At 36.7% G+C, this 18,505-nt stretch overlaps 1 protein-coding gene across 2 annotated transcripts in view; it reads left to right on the top strand.

The window, feature by feature from the left end:
- Window positions 1–18,505, top strand: part of NALCN (sodium leak channel, non-selective) — a 231,534-nt gene that overhangs the window by 9,238 nt on the left and 203,791 nt on the right. For both annotated transcript variants that reach the window (XM_084498001.1, XM_084498000.1), the window contains exon 3: window positions 1,835–2,017. In XM_084498001.1, coding sequence (XP_084354127.1) covers window positions 1,835–2,017 — 183 coding nt within the window. The remainder of the gene's footprint in view (window positions 1–1,834; window positions 2,018–18,505) is intronic.

The following is an 18,505-nucleotide window of genomic DNA, read 5'->3' as shown; positions in this document are numbered from 1 at the left end:
GATAGGTGAAGAAGTGTCTGTCAACTTGAAACTGGAGATTGTTTCATTGGGAACAGAGTTATTAACAGAATGTGCTGTATTAAGAAGATACCTTTACCACGTAAAGATGGTTGTTATGATTAAATCACATATTCAGCTGTCAGTGAGCATCCGGGATTCCTGTGTTTTGAATGATTCATGGTTTTGTAGAGAAGGCATTTTTGTTCTTCTCTCAAAGGAGAGCAGAATTCTTTACTTTGTGAAAGCAAAAAGTCAAATATTCTGAAATAAATTAATACATGTTATTGGCATGGCATTCGTTTAATTCAACTATCATCTCATTTGCAGTATGAATCCCAGATCTCTAAGATTCGCTTCTGAGTTTTAACACCTAAATCATTTACAAGACAACACCCATGAATTAATTATTCATGCTAAATAATTTAAAATAGAATGTTCTTATTGAATGTTGTAATTAGCTCAAAATGTCATTGCAGAAAGATACGCTGAGTTATTTACATATGTTTCTCAGTGCACAGCATTCAGCTTTTGGATGGAATCATTTTTTTTCTTGTCATGCTGGTATAATAGTTGCATATTGCTTAGCAAGTATAATATTAACATTTAACTATGGCAGACAACACATTTATCTATAAGCCACACTTTACTACTGATGTTATTTCTTTTCAGTTTAAACAAGGTTTGAAACAAGGCGGGTATAAAAGGGACATAAGAAACAATACATCACATGCCTTCCACTTCCAAATTATTAATTTGGGCTGAGAAACAGTAGAGCTATTCAGTTTAGGTCAAATTTCATTACATTTAGGTGAGCATATGGTGAGTGTTAAAACAGGTGGGTTTTCTTACGGCTTCTTCATATTGAAATGTTCGAGTTGGTGTAAATGAGTGTATAATTTTTTTTTGTTTGATGAATTTTATTTTTTTTTGCTTGCTGAATTTTTTTTTTTTTTTTTTTACAATAGACATGACCTTATCAGCTCTGATTCATTACACTTGTCTGGCTTTAAAGATGTTTCAGTGGTGTTTTGATATAAAAGAGAAAAAAATCCAATGCTAAACCCAGGTACTGATACATTCTACCTTCTCATTAGACCTCCCACTGTGCCTGGCACTGAATATAGCCTTATTAATAAAGACTGTTTTGAGATTGAGACCTAAATAGTCATAGAAATGAACTGTTCTCTTACAGCAACAAAACTTCTTTGGAACAAAAGGGAATCCTGATATTAAGAAGTAGCTTTCTTTGACATAGTCTTTTTATATTTATTCATTTCATAAATGGAAGGATGATTTTAATCCCCGTGCCTCTCTTCATTTTTTGAATTGTGAACTAAAAAAAAAAAAAAAGTTAAATATAAAATAAGTAAATGAAAAATCAGTTCATCTAAATGTGAATTTTTTTTTTCCACAGATATTTTCATTTAATATATTCCCCCAATTTATAACATCAACTAATTCTACTTATTGTCTGCATAAAATATAAAATACAACAAGTTGTCATTTGAAAATAAATTGGACTGCAAAAACTGCAAAGTAGGAAGGATAGTATCCTGACTCTCAGTTTCCTGGCTCTTGAAACTTGGTTTATGAATTATGCAACCTCCCAAATTAACGAATAATTTATTTTTTGTTTCATAAAATCATGAGAGCTTATTTTTGAGATGAAGACCTTAAATACATGGATTATTATGTAAAAGAAAACTGCAAAAGAGTGTTTACAAAAAGTGCCCGTACAAGTTACGAAGGCTAAATATTTGAGCTGTTTTTGAAAATTAAAACAATCTTGCAATGTCTTGGTTTTCTTGTGTTGTTGTTGTGTTTTTTTTTCCAGTGGGTACACTCATTACTACGAATCTGTGCCATAATCAGTGTTATTTCTGTTTGTATGAACACTCCAAAGACCTTCGAGCATTATCCTCCTCTCCAGTATGTGACATTTGCTCTTGATACTCTATTGATGTTCCTTTATACTGCAGAGATGATAGCAAAAATGCATATCCGTGGCATAGTTAAGGTAAGCATTTTAAAAATATTCTACATTTGCTCAAGAAAATGGATCTGAATATGTTCTAGTGACATTTGATCTTTGTTAACTTCTTACTTTTCTTTTTATGATTGTTTTTAATGGCAGGCAATGCCATGGCATATAAACAGAAAAGACAGGATGAGAAAGATGCAGCTTTGCTACCTATTTAATCCCCCCTAAATTTATTACCAACATTCATAATAATGTTTTCCTTCTAAGGAATGTTTCACATTCAGTTCAGAATGTGTGTTCATGTATGTTCATGTATGTTCAGAAACATACATTTTCACTGTATTATTATAAAAAAAACGAAAAGCAAAATGAACTGCATATACATTAATAAGGATCTTTTGTAAATGTCTGGAGATGCATATTTGGATATATGACTGATTTTAATTTCGCAAGCCTGAATGTTTTGTTGTGTGGTTACTTTGTTTAAAGAAGAAAATATGTTTTAACAGTGAGCTGAATGAAAAAGCTATCTTGCTTTTCCACATTTTTTTCCTTAATATAAAGAACACCGGTAAACAAATATTTCTCTTGTCATATGTTTACTGTTGATATTGGACTAACTTTTATTAGTAAATATGATACAATAGAATATCAACCTGCAGAGTTTTTCAGTGGTCATCATTATGCAGTATTACTTTGCTGATTGTTTCCAGTCTTTAGTGAAAAAATATGAATTTGGCTTACATATAGAAAAAAACATCTGTGGTGCTTATCAACAATATAATTTTGTAACTACTGCACAGAGTAGATAATCAGTGTTATCTTTCCCTTTCACTACTGAAATGTCTTGATGACTCTAGAGACATCTTGGGTTCCACTTCATTCTTAGTTAGTGGGTGGCATTTTATAATAACTATATTAAAACTTATAACTATATATATGATAACTGACAAACTAGGCTGTTATATCATCATATATAATGAATATTAATAGCCAAAGTTAAAGCGACATTAATGTTAGTATTTAGGAAATTACTGAAATAAGATGATTCTAAGAGAATATTCTCAAGTTGTTTAAAAGCCAAAGCAATCCTTTGTGAAGTGGTATTTCTGGTGTTGTGAAGTAGTACTTCTGGCCACAACCTGTACTCTCTTATCCAGAGATGTCCTTTAAGCAGGTGAGTACAAGGACACATAAGCTCACAAATAGGGAGGTAGTGACCACTGTGAGCATTTGAACAGTGCAAGAGTAATGAGTTATTATTACAGCTGGTACAGGCTTTGCAAAGAAATGGGCATGTGAATACTAGAGCAGAGAGAGGAAGGGACAGCCAGCAGTGTAAATTTTGTACAGAGTTGATTTCTTAGTCTTTGTGTATGGAAATACCAGCTTCAGTCACAGTAAGCACCTATGGGCAATGGCTACCAGAAGTCATCTAGACCAGCCTGCTGCCCAGAGCAGGTCCAGTTAGATGACATTGCCCACGGCTGTGTCCACATGAATCTCAAACTCCTCCAGGGATGGAGCTTCCACAAGCTCTTTAGGCAGTCTGCTCCAGATTTGATCATCCTCATGCAAGAAATATTTTTTCCTGATAACTAACCAGAATTTTCTGAGTTTCAACTTGCTGTATTGCTTCTTGTGTTACCATTTTGTACCTCCAAGAAGAGTTTGGGTCCATCTTTGTATTTTGATGATGCAGCTGTGGACAGCAGCAAGGTCTCCCACTCACCTTCTCTTTTGAAGTCTGAACAGTGTCTTTCACCCTCTACTCCTGCATCATGTGCTCCAGCTCCCCAACCTCTTTGGTGGTCCTCTGCTGGATTAGCACAATTTCCTTTCTGTGTTTCTTGCACTGGGGAGCCCAAACCTGGACTTAGCTCAAAACTGGAGTTGTGGATGTGGTCTTAGAAGTGCTGATTAAAGGGAAAGGATGACTTCACCAGACCTGCTGCCTATGCTATTAATGTGAGTAGAGCCTAACTGTAGGAGAACAATTTGGGCTTGTATTATGTACAGTAAACTTCATAAAACGGTAATAGAATAGGATTAGCCTTAACTTGTTTCAACTGTCAAATTAGAACTTTTTGAACATGCTATCCGAGTGTTTCTTTGAATGCTAATCAATGAATAATCCATTTTTAGTGAATTATTTGACTCGCTCTTGGGGTTATTGATTCTAAGGAAAATGTTGGTTCTATTGTTAGTATTGTAATTCTACCAAGAAAGTAATGATCCATGGACTTACAAAGATAGTAGCAATCAAAGTAAAATACGGCACTGTTTAAAAGCCTATTAACATTTGTTAAAGATATTTGTATATGAAACGTCTTTATAAAAGGGAATTTGTTTATGAACTGTGGTTCTAATTTAAGTGCACTCAATACTTTTCATAGAATCACAGAATGGTTTGGTTTGGAAGGGACCTTAAAGATCATCTAGTTCCAACTCCTCTGCCATGGGCAGGGACACCTCCTACCAGACTTGAACACCTCCCACTTGGTCTTGAACACTTCTAGTAATTTTAGGTTAAAGAATCATGCACTGCTATGTGATTCTACTGAATTTTACCATCAATCAGGATTGCTGTAAAGGCCCTTGGGTTTGAAATGCTAACAAACTTTTGAACCTTGACTAATGCAAAATTTTAGTCCAGAGAGAAATCTAATTTATGGAGAAGGTAGGTACTACCCACTTAAGTCTCAATTAATAACAATGTGAGTATAGCTGAGCTAAGAAGATTTTTGAAAATATTAAGTCATGTCTAATTAACACCTTCTGAGGAGAAGTTTTAAATTTCCTTCCTCTGATTCCCAGGGGGTTTTAGAAAAAGAAAGTAGTTTCTGAGAAATCTAGCCTTTCCTCTGTAAAAAGTTTCTCTTTACCTATGTGAACTAAGTGGCAAAATAAAGTGATACATCCATCAAAGTGCTTTATTACCCCAAAAGGAAAGTTAAACTGAAATGTTGCTGTGACATTGTGCCTTTTATTACTCTTGTTTCCTCCTGAATAATTCTTAGTGTGCTAGCAAAGTCTATTTAAATTTAGGGCTGCCTATACCTTGTGAGTAATGGTTGTTGCTTGTTCTGTTTGACAAGACAATTGATTCAGTCAGGGGACTTTCTGAATTACAAAGGCACTGCTCATATTGATATCCACCACTTACAAAGAAAATATACACTGACATGCATTTAGGCAAGGGGCATGAAATACAGACATTAAAGAAACCAGAAGATGATAGTATAGGAAATATATGCTATAGGATCTGAGGTGCTTTTTTTTTTTTTTTTTTCAAAAGAGCATATAGATATTTATTACCACTATTATACAGTATTTGCTTCTAATTGGTGTTACACTAGATTGACTCTTTTAGAAGAATTAAAATGGGCATAAAGGTGCAGTCTAATGGATTGTATTCTGTATATAGGCAATACTTGGGAAGAAATGACTGAAGGGCTTGAGATGATATTCATATTATAGTTTGGGGGATAATAGGCTATTTCTACTTGTCATAATTTTAAACAGATGCTAATAACATGTCTGTCTTTACCGTAGAAATTCACCTCTGAAAAATGAAATACAGGACATAATTTCTTACTAACTGAGGTCTTCTAAAATACAAAATTCTAGGATAGTCTTCTATAATGCGGCCAGCCAACATTAATAAAATATATGCACAAACATCAAACCAGCTTGTAATGGTTTGTAAGAATTAGACCAAAACAGTTTTTTTTTGTTTGTTTTTGTTTTTGTGTTTTGTTTGTTTTGTTGTTGTTGTTGTTGTTGTTGTTTACAATATACTTTGATACTTGTATTCTAAATTATGTTCTAAACTGAAGGATGAAGGTCTATGTTAGAAATCTCTGTCAAATAATATGAAACTTCAGGAAAATACCGTGTACACACTATTAAATCTATTTCAGATAGATTTGAAATAGAGACTAGAGAATAACTTTCAGGAATAATGCCTGGCCTCCAGCTAAATATTTTGATGACATTAGAAGATAGGTGTTGATTACTTAGTCAAGTAAGTTATTCAAATAGTTTAAAAAGAAAGTATGGTCACTCACTGTTTTGATTTATGCATAACCTATTAAGGTTTTATGAGCAAATAATTTTTAAGGTGGATTTCAGTCATGAAAATTTGTTGTAATAAATACAAGAATATTTGAATATTGTTTTTAAAAAAGTATTGTCTTCCTAGATATGCATGTTTTCATATTTAAAGATTCTTTTTTGTGCAAACTTTATGTGTAAATCTCACATTTTAAAGATTTTAAAGTAATGTAAATTCTGTGAATTAATAGATGTGACTTACCCACATGAATATTTTTGTAGAAATAACAAAGGAAATATGTTAGCAGATGCCCACCAAATTGTAACATGTTTTAAAAAGACCTAATATTTTAGAATTTAAAAATTCTGATTTCTTTGAAAGTCATTGAAGAGATGAAAAATATTAATGGTAAATATCACAGACATTCTACACATTAAAAAAGCTACGGATTGTGTGAACCAAAAGGGACATTTTTATAAAACTGTGAATACCGTTCTTTTACAGTTAGTACATACATATTACTTCTTTATCTCAAATCTAGAAACATTAATATAAAGGACAGCTCTACTTCAGGGGTGACTGAAAGTAAAAATTAGGGCCAGGATATCTCTTTGACTTGTTAAAACATAAAAATGTGATATGCAAGCAAAGACAGGGTGTTAAAGCATAGAATCCATGGAATTTAACAAAATCAGATGAATGTGAATTTTAGGAATAGGAATGTTTTAATTGAATGAAATCAAACTTCTCTTTGTAATCATTGCTGTCAATAGAGTCAAAACAGTAGCTATCACTGTCATGGACAGAAGGTTTCCCAGTCTCATGGTGTCCAACCTCATCGTTCGGTCAGCTCAGTGAAGAATTCAGACGTGTTTCAAGAGATTGCTTAATTAAATTTTGGTTCTGATCCTCTCATTTAAGATCGTCTTCATGGTGAAATGTTTTCCACAGCTACGCTTAGGTACATCTGCTCAGAAAAAATACAGGCTAAATCATAGTCTCCTGAAACACAAAGTTCCATTAGTACTCAGGTGGCCAAGTAACACTCTGTCTTATCAGAGATTTAGCAGAAGTCAGGGATGTCTTTTATGATGGTACAGTGAACAGTGATAGGTTTTGTTATCAATCAGACTCTCACAGAATTCATTTACTTCTTTGGCAATCAGCTTTTTATGTTCTAAGTAGCATTTTATTTGATCAGAAATGTTACTCGATGTTAATTGGAGTTTATCAGGACACATAAAATAAGGTGATTGCCAGAATATCCAGATTATGCAGATTTGCAGACCTAGGTAAATTGAGGTAAGTGACTAACCTCTGATCTGTTGGAATCAAGAAACTGGGACTGTTACAATGAGCTGAAAATTATCTTATTTTCTGCAACCACTGATTTAGATTTGTATAAAAAATCCAGAAATTAAACATTGTGCGCTACCATAATATATATATATTTTTTTTTTTCTGTGAGTGAAATTAGTTTTCTAACGAATAAAGGCATTTTTTTGCCACCATATTCCCACACTATGTATTAATGTATAAAATGTAATAAATTTAGTGCAATAGTAAAAGTTACTGAATTCAATTTCACATCTCTTAAATTCAGAATTACACTTCCTTCAATTGATCATAGATTTTGAGTTTTATTTCTCAGACTGTAAGTATTGTTCAGTGGTTCTTTGGTTCTGATTTATTTTGTGTCTCAGGCTCCTTGGTCAGAAAGAGCCCTGCTATAAATCAGCTGTGTCAAGGAATATTAAAACTGTTTAAAAGAAAGCAGTTCAGTCTCCCCCACTGTATCTTGAATAAGTTTTGAATTGTGCTCCCCATTATACGTAGTTTGTGTCTTCTTTGTAACTTACTGATTGATTGGCAGGATTCTGAGAGCACCATGAATTCACTAATGTTTGTAGCTGCTGAAAATAGTTTGTGAATGAACTTGTAAACTCACTGACAAGACTTGCAGTCCTGTCGAAATGAAGCTCACATTTTATATGCTGCTCAAATGTCACTTATGAATATGGCTGTATGTGCATTACATAGGTCTGTTCACTGGTTCAGGAAAAGTTTCCAAAATGATCTGCACATTGGAAAAGGAGGTGGGGTGGAATTGTAGATAGAGAATTGAAAGATAAGTCTGAAACATTAAACAGACGTGGTATTGGCTCAGCATTACTCTTAGAAAAGAAAGCAGGAACCCTAACCTCAGATGGAAGGACTTGGTATTTCTTTTAATGTGTGATACAAAAATTATCTTTTGCTTTCTAATAAACTGTCTTCCAAAAGTCATATCACATGGGAATGAGCAAGGTAGGGATACCTTACTTTAAAGGTATATTTTCTTTATTAGAAGTTTTTACTTTCAGACTTTGTATGAAGAGAGAGAAAAATACTTCAGGTAGACTGCTTGCATTAGACATAATTACCCTGTTGGCATTTTAAATTACCAAAGAGGAAAATGTGCCAAAGTCTGAGAAGGTTCGAGGAAACTGTCTAGGTTGCAGAAGAATTCATGTCCATGGCAAGAAAAAGAAACCAAGGAACAGATGTCTCTGCTGACAGTTCTGCCTTTAGGGAACAAGAGACAAATGGAGATGGTTTCACTCCATGGACACTGTAAGGGTATGTGGAATTATCTTCACTATATCCCATACTCACTGCAATTTCTAATTGCAATCACAATGGTATTACAAAATCTACGCTGAAATCTTGTTGTGACAAGCAGGCATGGTTTACTCTGTCCCTCTGCTAAAAGAGTAACACTTCGAAATAGAAGGTGTGAGAGTTCTCTCTCTTCTGTCTGTTAAAAAAGTGTAGTTGTCACCTAATTTAGTACCATCATGCTGAAAATAAGAAATCTTATACAGAATTTAATAGAAACGTCTTTCTTTTTGCTGTGTACTTGTGACACATGCCAGCTAGCAAAGGAGATTATAGAGAGTCGGAAGTAATGGTCCATGACATTTTCCCTATTGTTAAATCAATTACATTCACAGCAAAACTTTTGTACTGACTAAAGAAGTTGCAAATTGGATTTGTCAGACTTTGTTTCAGTAGCAATGGATGCCATTCACCGACTTCAGTATTCTTGCAAGAGTTTGAAGGAAATAGTTGCATCATTAGCTTTCAGCACTGCAAATTCATACAGGAGCTTAAACAAAGCCTGATCTTCTCCCAGCTCCATCACAGATAGGCTGGAGCTGTTTCCCTTGTTAAGTAGTACAGCCAGGATCCCTCCTTAACTGAAATCAATGGCTTTCAGCATGTCACATGTTCCCAGGCAGCATTAGCTCTGTGAGGACAGCACGTTTTCGTCATCATTTTTCTGACGGGTGCTTTGGTTGCTGTAGTTGCTATCTGTCAGCTCCAGGTGAGAAAAGCATGGACAGAGCTGGCTGGAGCCTTATCTGAGCCGTGTGGACTCGCTGTTATATTTGGTTCTCTGCAAACACACAGCTTTCCTCCTCCAGTACAGGCAGCGTGAGGTGGAGCAGGCACTTCCACAAGGTAATGAAATACTCTGGTTGCCATGATCAAAGCTGGGATCTGCCATGGTTTCCAGGGGCAGCTGATGGCCACTTGCCCACTCTTTCCTTTTTTCCATCATCTTTGCTTGCATGAAATAGTTTTCACTTCTTAGTTTTAGGGCTTAAAATAGAAACACATTTAGTAGGACTCGTCAAAGCTAATTTGAGGGTCTGCAGTAATTAGCTGTTTGTGTCCAAAATAGACTCTTCTGAAAGGTAATTCATCTGACCTGTTTTTCTCCATTGACTATAAAGGAAGCTTAAGGGTAACAAGTCTGGATGGTAGCACCTAGCCTTTAGGTATCTCACAGTGAGGGGTTAATGTAACTCATTATTTAGAGATTTGTTGTTAATGGACAAAGGGCACTACAGAAAATATCCAGACAGCTGGGTGCCAGCTTCTTCTTTAACTCCATGCCATTAACTCATTTATGCTTAAATGAGTTTCTTCCATAATCATCCTCATTCAGAAGTTTTTGAGTTATGGATTACTTATGTGTACTATAACTTATTGCAAGGACCTTTTTTAACCTTCTTTTCAGTATTTCTAATATTAAGCAATCCACCTTCAGCTAACAAGAATGGAGAGATTACAAAATGAATGTAATCCTTCTGATAAATGATGGAAATGCTGATTGAATTATAGTGAAACACTGTCAGCTTGCTCACCAGCTTTTAATAACTTGGTCAGGTCAGTCTGTGCTGTGTTACAGACTGAAAACAGAAGATGGAAATTCCAAAATTAATGTTCTCTGTGTCTTTAGATAAGCTGTATACTCCATGGCATACAAATGAGTTGAGGATCGGGAAGTTGTGTCATTTTCAAAGGTCAGGTAATAAAACAGAAGATAAGGTTCCTGTCATCCCGTGTCAGCACACTCTGATGGCTTGTGATGCCTGGTGGTGAGAGCTCAGTCGCAGGACGTGCACATCACAAATGGGAGCAAAAGCTCAACCTGGAAGACAGGGATACAACCAGTGGAATCACTGGTGGGGATGAGAAAATGCTGAGATGCTTTGATTAAAGTGTAATTTGGCAGAGGGGAAAAAATAGAGAGAACTGCTTGCCCTTCACAGTAAAAAATCTCACAAAGCAAACATGAAAGAAAGATCCAGTTAACCTGAGATTTGAGTTTCCCCTTTGACTCTATGACTTGGGACTATAAGTTGAATATTATTTGTCCTTAAGAATAAATTATTTTACAGATGTATATTAAAAATCAGAATTCAGTACTATGTATAATGCTGTTGGAAACCTAGATGTGTAGTACAGGTCCTATGTTAGTCTGTTCTGGCAAACTGTATATTATTGCAAATTGTCTTAGCATTAAAAATACTGGAATATCCAGTTAAACATCTGTGGCAGCTGTGATCAATAGTCCTCAAATGTTATTTCATGACACTTTTGATATCCATTACTAGAATAAGACTTTCAGTCCTGTGTTCATCTGTTGCTGTCTTGCTAAGCACGTCTGTCCATTGCAAGGACATCAGTTCCCAGTCTATTGGGATCCTGTTGCTAGCAAAATGCCCTGATGCTGTTTCCAGTCACAGGAAATTAAAAAAATTAAAACTGATTATCATGAGGAAAACAAATAAGAAGTTGCCTGCAGCATGCTGCCAGGTCAGTGTCACTGCTTGTGGGCCAGGGAAGGGTAGAGACCACTGCTCTAGAATATACGCACCTGTTTCTATGGTTACTTGTGCCTGTTTTTGTCGGAGTGTTTATTACAGGAACATAATGACTCATTACACAGTGGGGCTTTTTGCACAATTTTTACGTTTGAGTATTAGAAAATCAAAGGCATTTAAATTACTTGCTGAACTTACAAGGGCAGTATTTCTAAAATAAAAATGGCAAATTCTCGAACCAGTCAATGGGTGACAGAAATTTTTAGTGAGAAATTATTTGGGAGTATGGATTAACATACATGTCCAGTGTATTTAGTGACTTGCCACAATGATCATAATTTAACTTCGAAGTTGCTAAAAAAAAAACAAAAAACAAAAAAACTAACTTTCATAATATATTTTGAAATGCTCTTTCAATATACAGACCAATTAGATGGACAAAACTACAAAACTTTACTTTTCAGTGATGTTATTTTTTCCCTTTTTTATAGCAATCTCGAGGATTATTTTACTCTTTTTATTCATGAAAGCAGCTATCATCAAGGCACGCTGCTAGTCTATCAGTTCATATCAGGATAGAATGATACAAATACGGGGATAGCAGTGAAATCAGCATACTGATTAACATTTTATGTATTCAGGTCAGATGAAAGTGAACTTTATCCCTAATGTGCCATTCTGTGTTGCAACTTGCATTTTCAGAGAAATGTGCTATAATTAAACAATATCTTTTTTATTATTATTTTATGCACATTTCTGTCTTTAATTCGAGGGAATAAAAGAAGCCATCAAGAAAAATCATAATGGCATCCAAATCCCTATGGAAGTGAATAAGACCATTTCTGTGAAGCTGTACTTCCATTAAAAAAAAAAAATTAAAAAAAATGGGAGGGTTTTAAGGTAGTAAGCTGAATGAAAAAAAAAAAATCATTTCAGAGTATAGTGTTCACTGCCACTAATGAGAATTTTGAAAATACTGCTTTCTTATGGCTATACTAAGATTATCATTTCCATAAACTTTTTCTGGTCTTTTAGCATAAAATGGCTTCATCAGCTTTTAATAATGTTAATTACCGAATAATAAAATCCTCTGTCTGAAAATTGCCTCCTCCTTATCTACCCCAGCTTTCATCATTGTGGTTCTTTTTTGTTGAGGGAGATCAGCGAATGATGGCTATAAATGTGGGTTTTGTGATGTGAGATCAGACCATTTGCATATCAAGTCTCTTGGCACAATGTCCCAGCAATATCTGATGATTCAAAGTGTGAGCTTTCACCTTGAAACGTCTCATCCAAACCGGCACATTGCATCCACTGTGAACTGGGAGCTGTGGGAGGGCAGGATCCTGCTGGCTAAAGCAGCTGTCTTGTTACCAAACACTTCAGCACAAGAGCATTTAACACTCATCACCCTCTCAAGGCTTCAGAGTGCTTCCAAACACGCACGTGGAGCTGGATGTAGAACTGGAGTCTGCCCCAAAGAACTGGCATCTTGAGGAGGTTGTCCTAGAGGCACAGAGTCAGAGCCAAGTCTGAACTGGAAAGGACCTATGGAGATTGCAGCAACCTCCAACTGAAAGCAGGGCCTTCAGTTGTGTTTTCCAGGGGCCTGTGAAACTGTCTTGAATATTTCCAGGAAGGGGAGTGCTAGCACACATCTGGGCAGCCTGTTCCAACATTTAATCATTCTCACAGTGTAGATTTTTTTTCCTATGTACTTCCTGGAAACAGTGATTGCAGTTCCATTGAAGGGGAATTGTATTAATACTGCTCCTGATTACCCACTTTCAGAGTTGGTGAACCATTAAGACATCCAAGGGAGCCGAATCAGCTCGTAAGGCCATACTTACGGCACTGGATACAGTTCGCTAATGAGCAGATGGAGAGGGAAATGAAATTCAGGCTTTCTGTGTAGTAACCCATGAAATCTCTCTGCAGGGCATGTTAGCACTCAACAGCTGTGGTGGAGTGGTGTCCTGAGAAAGCAGCCCTGTAATACACCTGTGGAGCTCCTACATGTTCTGTAGCCATACCTGCTGCTGGGCATTGATAGGAACGTTAGTCCTCTGTGACTATATGGTATGACAGTGCCTGGCAGTTCTGGATGTTGGACTCTCTGAATTACTTATCCTTCAGCTGAATTGAGGTGCCATCTGCTGATTTTGTTTATGAGGGAGGTGTGTTGGGCTATTTCTTTCCAAAAGGAACTGGGGGTGCTGATCAATGCCTACCTAAACATGAGCCGGCAGTGTGCTGAGGTGGCCAAGAAGGCCAACGGCATCCTGGCTTGTATCAGGAATAGTGTAGCCAGCAGGACCAAGGAGGTGATTGTCCCCCTGTACTCTGCTCTGGTGAGGCAGCACCTCAAGTCCTGTGTTCAGCTTTGGGTTCCTCAGTAAAAGGACATCAAGGCCCTGGAGCATGTCCAGAGAAGGGCCATGAAGCTGGTGAAGGACCTGGAACACAAGTCTTGTGAGGAGTAACTGAGGGAACTGGAGTGGTTTGGTCTGGAGAAGAGGAGGCTCAGGGGAGACCTCATTGCTCTCTACAGCTATCTGAGAGGAAGCTAGGCGGAGCTGGAGGTCAGCCTCTTCTCACAGCTAGCTAGCTATAGGACTAGAAGGATTAGTCTCAAGTTGCACTGGGGGAGGTTTAGCTTGGAAATGAGGAGACATTTCTTCTCAGAAAGAGCAGTCAGGCATTGGGATGGGTTGCCCAGGGAGTCCCTGGGGGTGTTCAAGGAAAGGTTGGACATGGTGCTTAAGGACATGGTTCAGTGGGTGACGTTGGTGGTAGGAGAATGGTTGGACCAGATGGTCTTGGAGGTCTTTTCCAACCTTAATGATTCTGTGATTCTATGATTGTTCTGTGGAAATGGTCAGTCGCTTTGAAGCTTTTTGTACTTGAGGAAAAGAGCATTGTGTAATGTTTTCATGTCTGTTTCTGTGTTGTGTGTTTAAATTTTCATCATCAGTTTTGTTTTAAAACAGCATTTGTTAACTCCTCTCAGGTTTTTGTTTGTTTTACAGCAAATATGGTTACAGGATTTTTAGCAAGCAAAATGGTCCTTGTGTGTGTATTTGAAAGTCTTGTTTCTTAGTTCACTATACATACATGTATTGTTTCTTGCTTTTGCAAATTCCCTATTGCCATTTGTTCATGACATAGGTCACTGAGTCAAATGAAACTGAACTGCATTTTTTATTGTCTTTCTCTGAACAACCCAATAAAAATTCTATTTCCAATTATTTTTTTTCTTTTGTTTTGTTTTATTGTTTTTATTTTTATTTTGGCTGTCAGTAGCAGCAAGTGAGATGATGAATGGTAGAGCTCAAAAACCTCCCATTACAATATAAAAAGTGAAGTACTAAGTTTGGTGAAATTAATTACATAAATTAACAAAATTCAAACCTTAAAAATGCATCTGAGACTTTTTTAATGAATGAATTGGTCTTACATTTTCATGGGTAATATCTGAAATAATCAGAAAATCTCAACTAATCCCCTTTATATCTTTTTAAAAATTATTTATTTTATTTTATGGCAAATGATGAAGTAGTCTTTCTGTAGTGATTATAGCTTTTTTTTTTTTTTTTTTTTTTGTAATCGTAGATTGGAACTGTGTGCGTTCTATGTCTGTAACATATATAGAGTCACCTTGTAATTCAAAGGACAGCAAGAGCTGTGCTTCCATTTTTTATAAATAGAGTAGCTTTGTTTTGTTTGTTGTAACATCAACACTTTTTTCCAAGATTTTTCTAGTACAGAATACAAGATTACTGTACATAGTACAATACGTGTTATCACAGAGGTAAATCATGCACTAAGTGATGTGTTGGAAGCATTTGATGATGGAGCAATTCAGTGCAATACACAAGTAGGTACAAATTGAACTTGTGTAACTCCATGATGATAAAGTAATACTACACCCACTATAAACATTTAGAGTTACATTTCACAATTCTAATTTTATTGGCTGGTCCAGATGAACAGCTGTTATGTGAATGTATTTTAGAATATATTTTAAAGAAGTTCCTGCCTTGGGTAATGAAGACTTTTTTTCTTAGAAAAAGACATACAGAAATAAGAAGTGGTGGCCTCATCTTTTATTGTTTCTTCTTTACTCAAATACAGACTTTTTAAAAATAGATTTTGGTTTGTTCGGAAGTGATACTATCACTATTGCAGAGGGATAAATTGGAAGTGACCACCCATTTAAAAATAAGCCAGGCTTTCATTGGTTGTCAACACAGATAAGCAATCATTCTCAATTTCTTTCCTTTCCTGCATGGACCATCATTTTACAGTTCCACAAGTACTTTGTGTTAAAGGATGACTAGTACATAATTTGCTAGTTTTTACATAGTAAATTTTTTTTTCTTTTTTTTTCTTTTTTTTCAAAACACAGAGTAAAAACAGAGTAGAGGCTGGGCTTTGAGTGGGTAGTGGATCTGGGAGTCATATGCTTGTCTGCATTACCGCCTAAGCCAGGGCAGTTTAGGAACTGCAAAGCTCTGAAGAAGAGAGAAGGGGGCTGATGTTTGACACATGAGCTGACTGGAGAAGTCATTTTATTTGGGGGACAGGAGAGGAGAATTGAGAACAGAACTCAGAGACAGCTTTCCTTCTTCGCTAGGCTTTATCTCTTCATTTTCTCATCTGTGTAAGGGCAACATTGGAAGTATGCGTAAGTCTAGGGGCTGGGCTGGGTTTGTCCACATCATTCTGCTACTAAACAAACCTGTGAGCAGCAGGTTTTAACAAAAGGGGAGAAGTTTGGATTTGAGCCAGAGACATAAGGGGTGTATGTGTGCACATGGTGGAGTAGGAATTGGAGTTCGATACCCTGCATGTGTGTATTTTTATTTGCCTCTGCAGAGGGGAGAGAGGTTATGCAAGATGATCCCTTGAGATCTGTTTTCTTTCTCTGTCCCATTCCCTCTTCATTGTCCTACAAGTGCTTGTGTACAGTGAGGAAACGGGGAGGGAAGATGATTCTTCTGTCCCTGACTCAGCTCTGCCCTCTGTTCTGGCTTGCTCTTTTTGTGTTATAATGAGCATAGTGGAGGGGGGAAAAACGATGCTCCCATTTTCTCATTACCTCTATACCTTCTATTTCCTCCTGTGTATTTATGCTGCTCCTAAAATGCCAGTAAATGTCAGCTTCCATCCCTTAATGCTTATTTGTAGTGCTACACAAAGTAGCCCGCAGGGTGATCTGAAAAATTTGCTAGTGTTCTTGATGTGTTTTATTTATTGCCAAAACATGCAGGATCCAGCAACCATGATAGAATAGCAAGCTAGCTGGTTTTTACTGAGCTTGCTGGTCTTGTTGCATTTGTGCCATCTTTCAGCTGTCCTGTGTCAGAGACTGTGAGGAAAAGTGGGAGAATAAGGTTCTGCTAATGACAGAGCCAAGACTACAGAACTGCTTTCCAGAGCAGATGATGATAAATCTGATTACTATCAGAGCAAATGTCAAGTCACTTCTTTTTTGTTTCGCTTTCCCACAGAGGCAGCTGGAAGAGGCAGGAGGAGAGGATTCAGAGAACAGGTTGTAGCAGTGATGAGAGAGAAAAAGAAATTCCCAAAGGCAAGCAGAGAGGCAGAGGAGGCATTTCACTTGCAGTGATTTGTCCTGCAGCCTTCCTGAGATGTTAAAAGAGAAGCAGGGCAGAAGTGACCTAGGCGATAGACTGCTCTATAATCTAGCTAAGCTGTCTCCTTTGCCACTCAGGTCCTGAAATTGCTTAACAAAATCAGCAGGCCTAATCAATCTTCTGGGAGGCTGTTTTGAGCAATTCAGATGTTGATTTCATAGAGCAATTTGTCTTCTGCAAGGTTGACAACACAATAAACTTTTATTAACAAAACAGCAGTCTGGCCAATCTTCCCTACTGGTGGACACTAAAATGCAACGGCTCTCATGGTATGATTTTCTCAAGTGTGATATTGATCCTGGCCATGGTTCTATCAGTATTTTATATTGGCTTACATTTCTGATGAGCTGGATCTAATAAAGTGTGGGGTTTTCTTCGGTGAATGTGTTTAACTGCTGTTTAGGGCACATAATAATGTCAGTTGCTACTTTATCTGCAATGTGGTGGTTACAACTGAGAAAGTGTGTCTTTCTGTATCTCCATGCTGTCATTAGTTTATCAGTATACCGAGTGAAAATCAAAAATGAAGAAATGAGCTAATATGTTGTACTCCCTTGATGTAAAGATGCTAAAATTGGTCAAAAAGTGGTGAAAAAAAGGAGAGTGTAGGGAGGGGATCTGTTTCTTTATTCTATTTTCAAATACTTAAAGGAACCCTAAGACCTTATGCTGAATTTGAGGTATTCTTCCTTAGTTAAGGCAGCATTGACATGGTAGGACTCATTTACATTCTTACAGGGCAGAGAATATTGCAATTTCAGACTGTTATGTCAAGCTTGCCTGTTCTTTTGGGATGTCAAATTTCAGATTAATTCATATGAGCATCTCTGAGAGAGAAGCAAACCTCTGATTCATTCCACATGGAGTGTTTACCAAGAATACCATTTACATGGTTGTGTACTAGCCTCACAGCGGCACTGGCGTAAATAAATGCTGAGGGAGAAGCTGGTAGTGTTATTAGGAGAAACTGTTTGGGGAGACCAGGAAGGGTGCTTGCAAAGTAATGAATAGGCCTTTAATTAATGAAGAAAAGATTGATCCATCTAGCTAAGCTTTATTGCTACTTTGGACTTGAGATTTTTTGAGGATCTTAAAATGCTTTGTGTTTAATAGGTGTTAGCTATTAAGCTAGCTGTTAGCTAGTCCACTGAGTTCAAGTGGCACCCCTTAGTTTGCCTGGCAGAGACATTAAGTGAGGGCATGGCTTACTGCACAAAAGCCTTCTAAAGGCTGTCCCAAGCCTGTGGTCATGGACTGTGTAAGTGAACTTGCATCCACTGCTCTGTCAGGAGGGATTTTTTTTGTCTGTAAGTGTGCTGGAGAAGCTTTCATTACTTGCTGTGTACATTAAAGAATCCAATGTCCACTGCAAGCAATAGGGAGCCAGCAACTTTAATGGCTTTAAGAGGTTTGAAATAGTCTCAGCATGAGGTTTTAGCCTACAGTACTAATTCTTCATCTTTTGCAAATATTTGTACCACATTTCAAAGGCTTACAAACCGTGATGTAAATAGTATACAATAGCGCATTCACAGAAAAATGCTAAAACTACCTTACAAATAATTTTCAGACTGCAGCAGTGCAGCAGGCTTGATGAAAAAAGGGTGAGGAATTAACACAATCTTAGGTGAGAGGTAACCACATGTATTTA

This window comes from Aythya ferina (genome assembly GCF_964211825.1).
Source record: "Aythya ferina genome assembly, chromosome: 1".
Lineage (NCBI taxonomy): Eukaryota > Metazoa > Chordata > Aves > Anseriformes > Anatidae > Aythya > Aythya ferina.
This window is presented reverse-complemented; position numbering and strand designations above follow the sequence as displayed.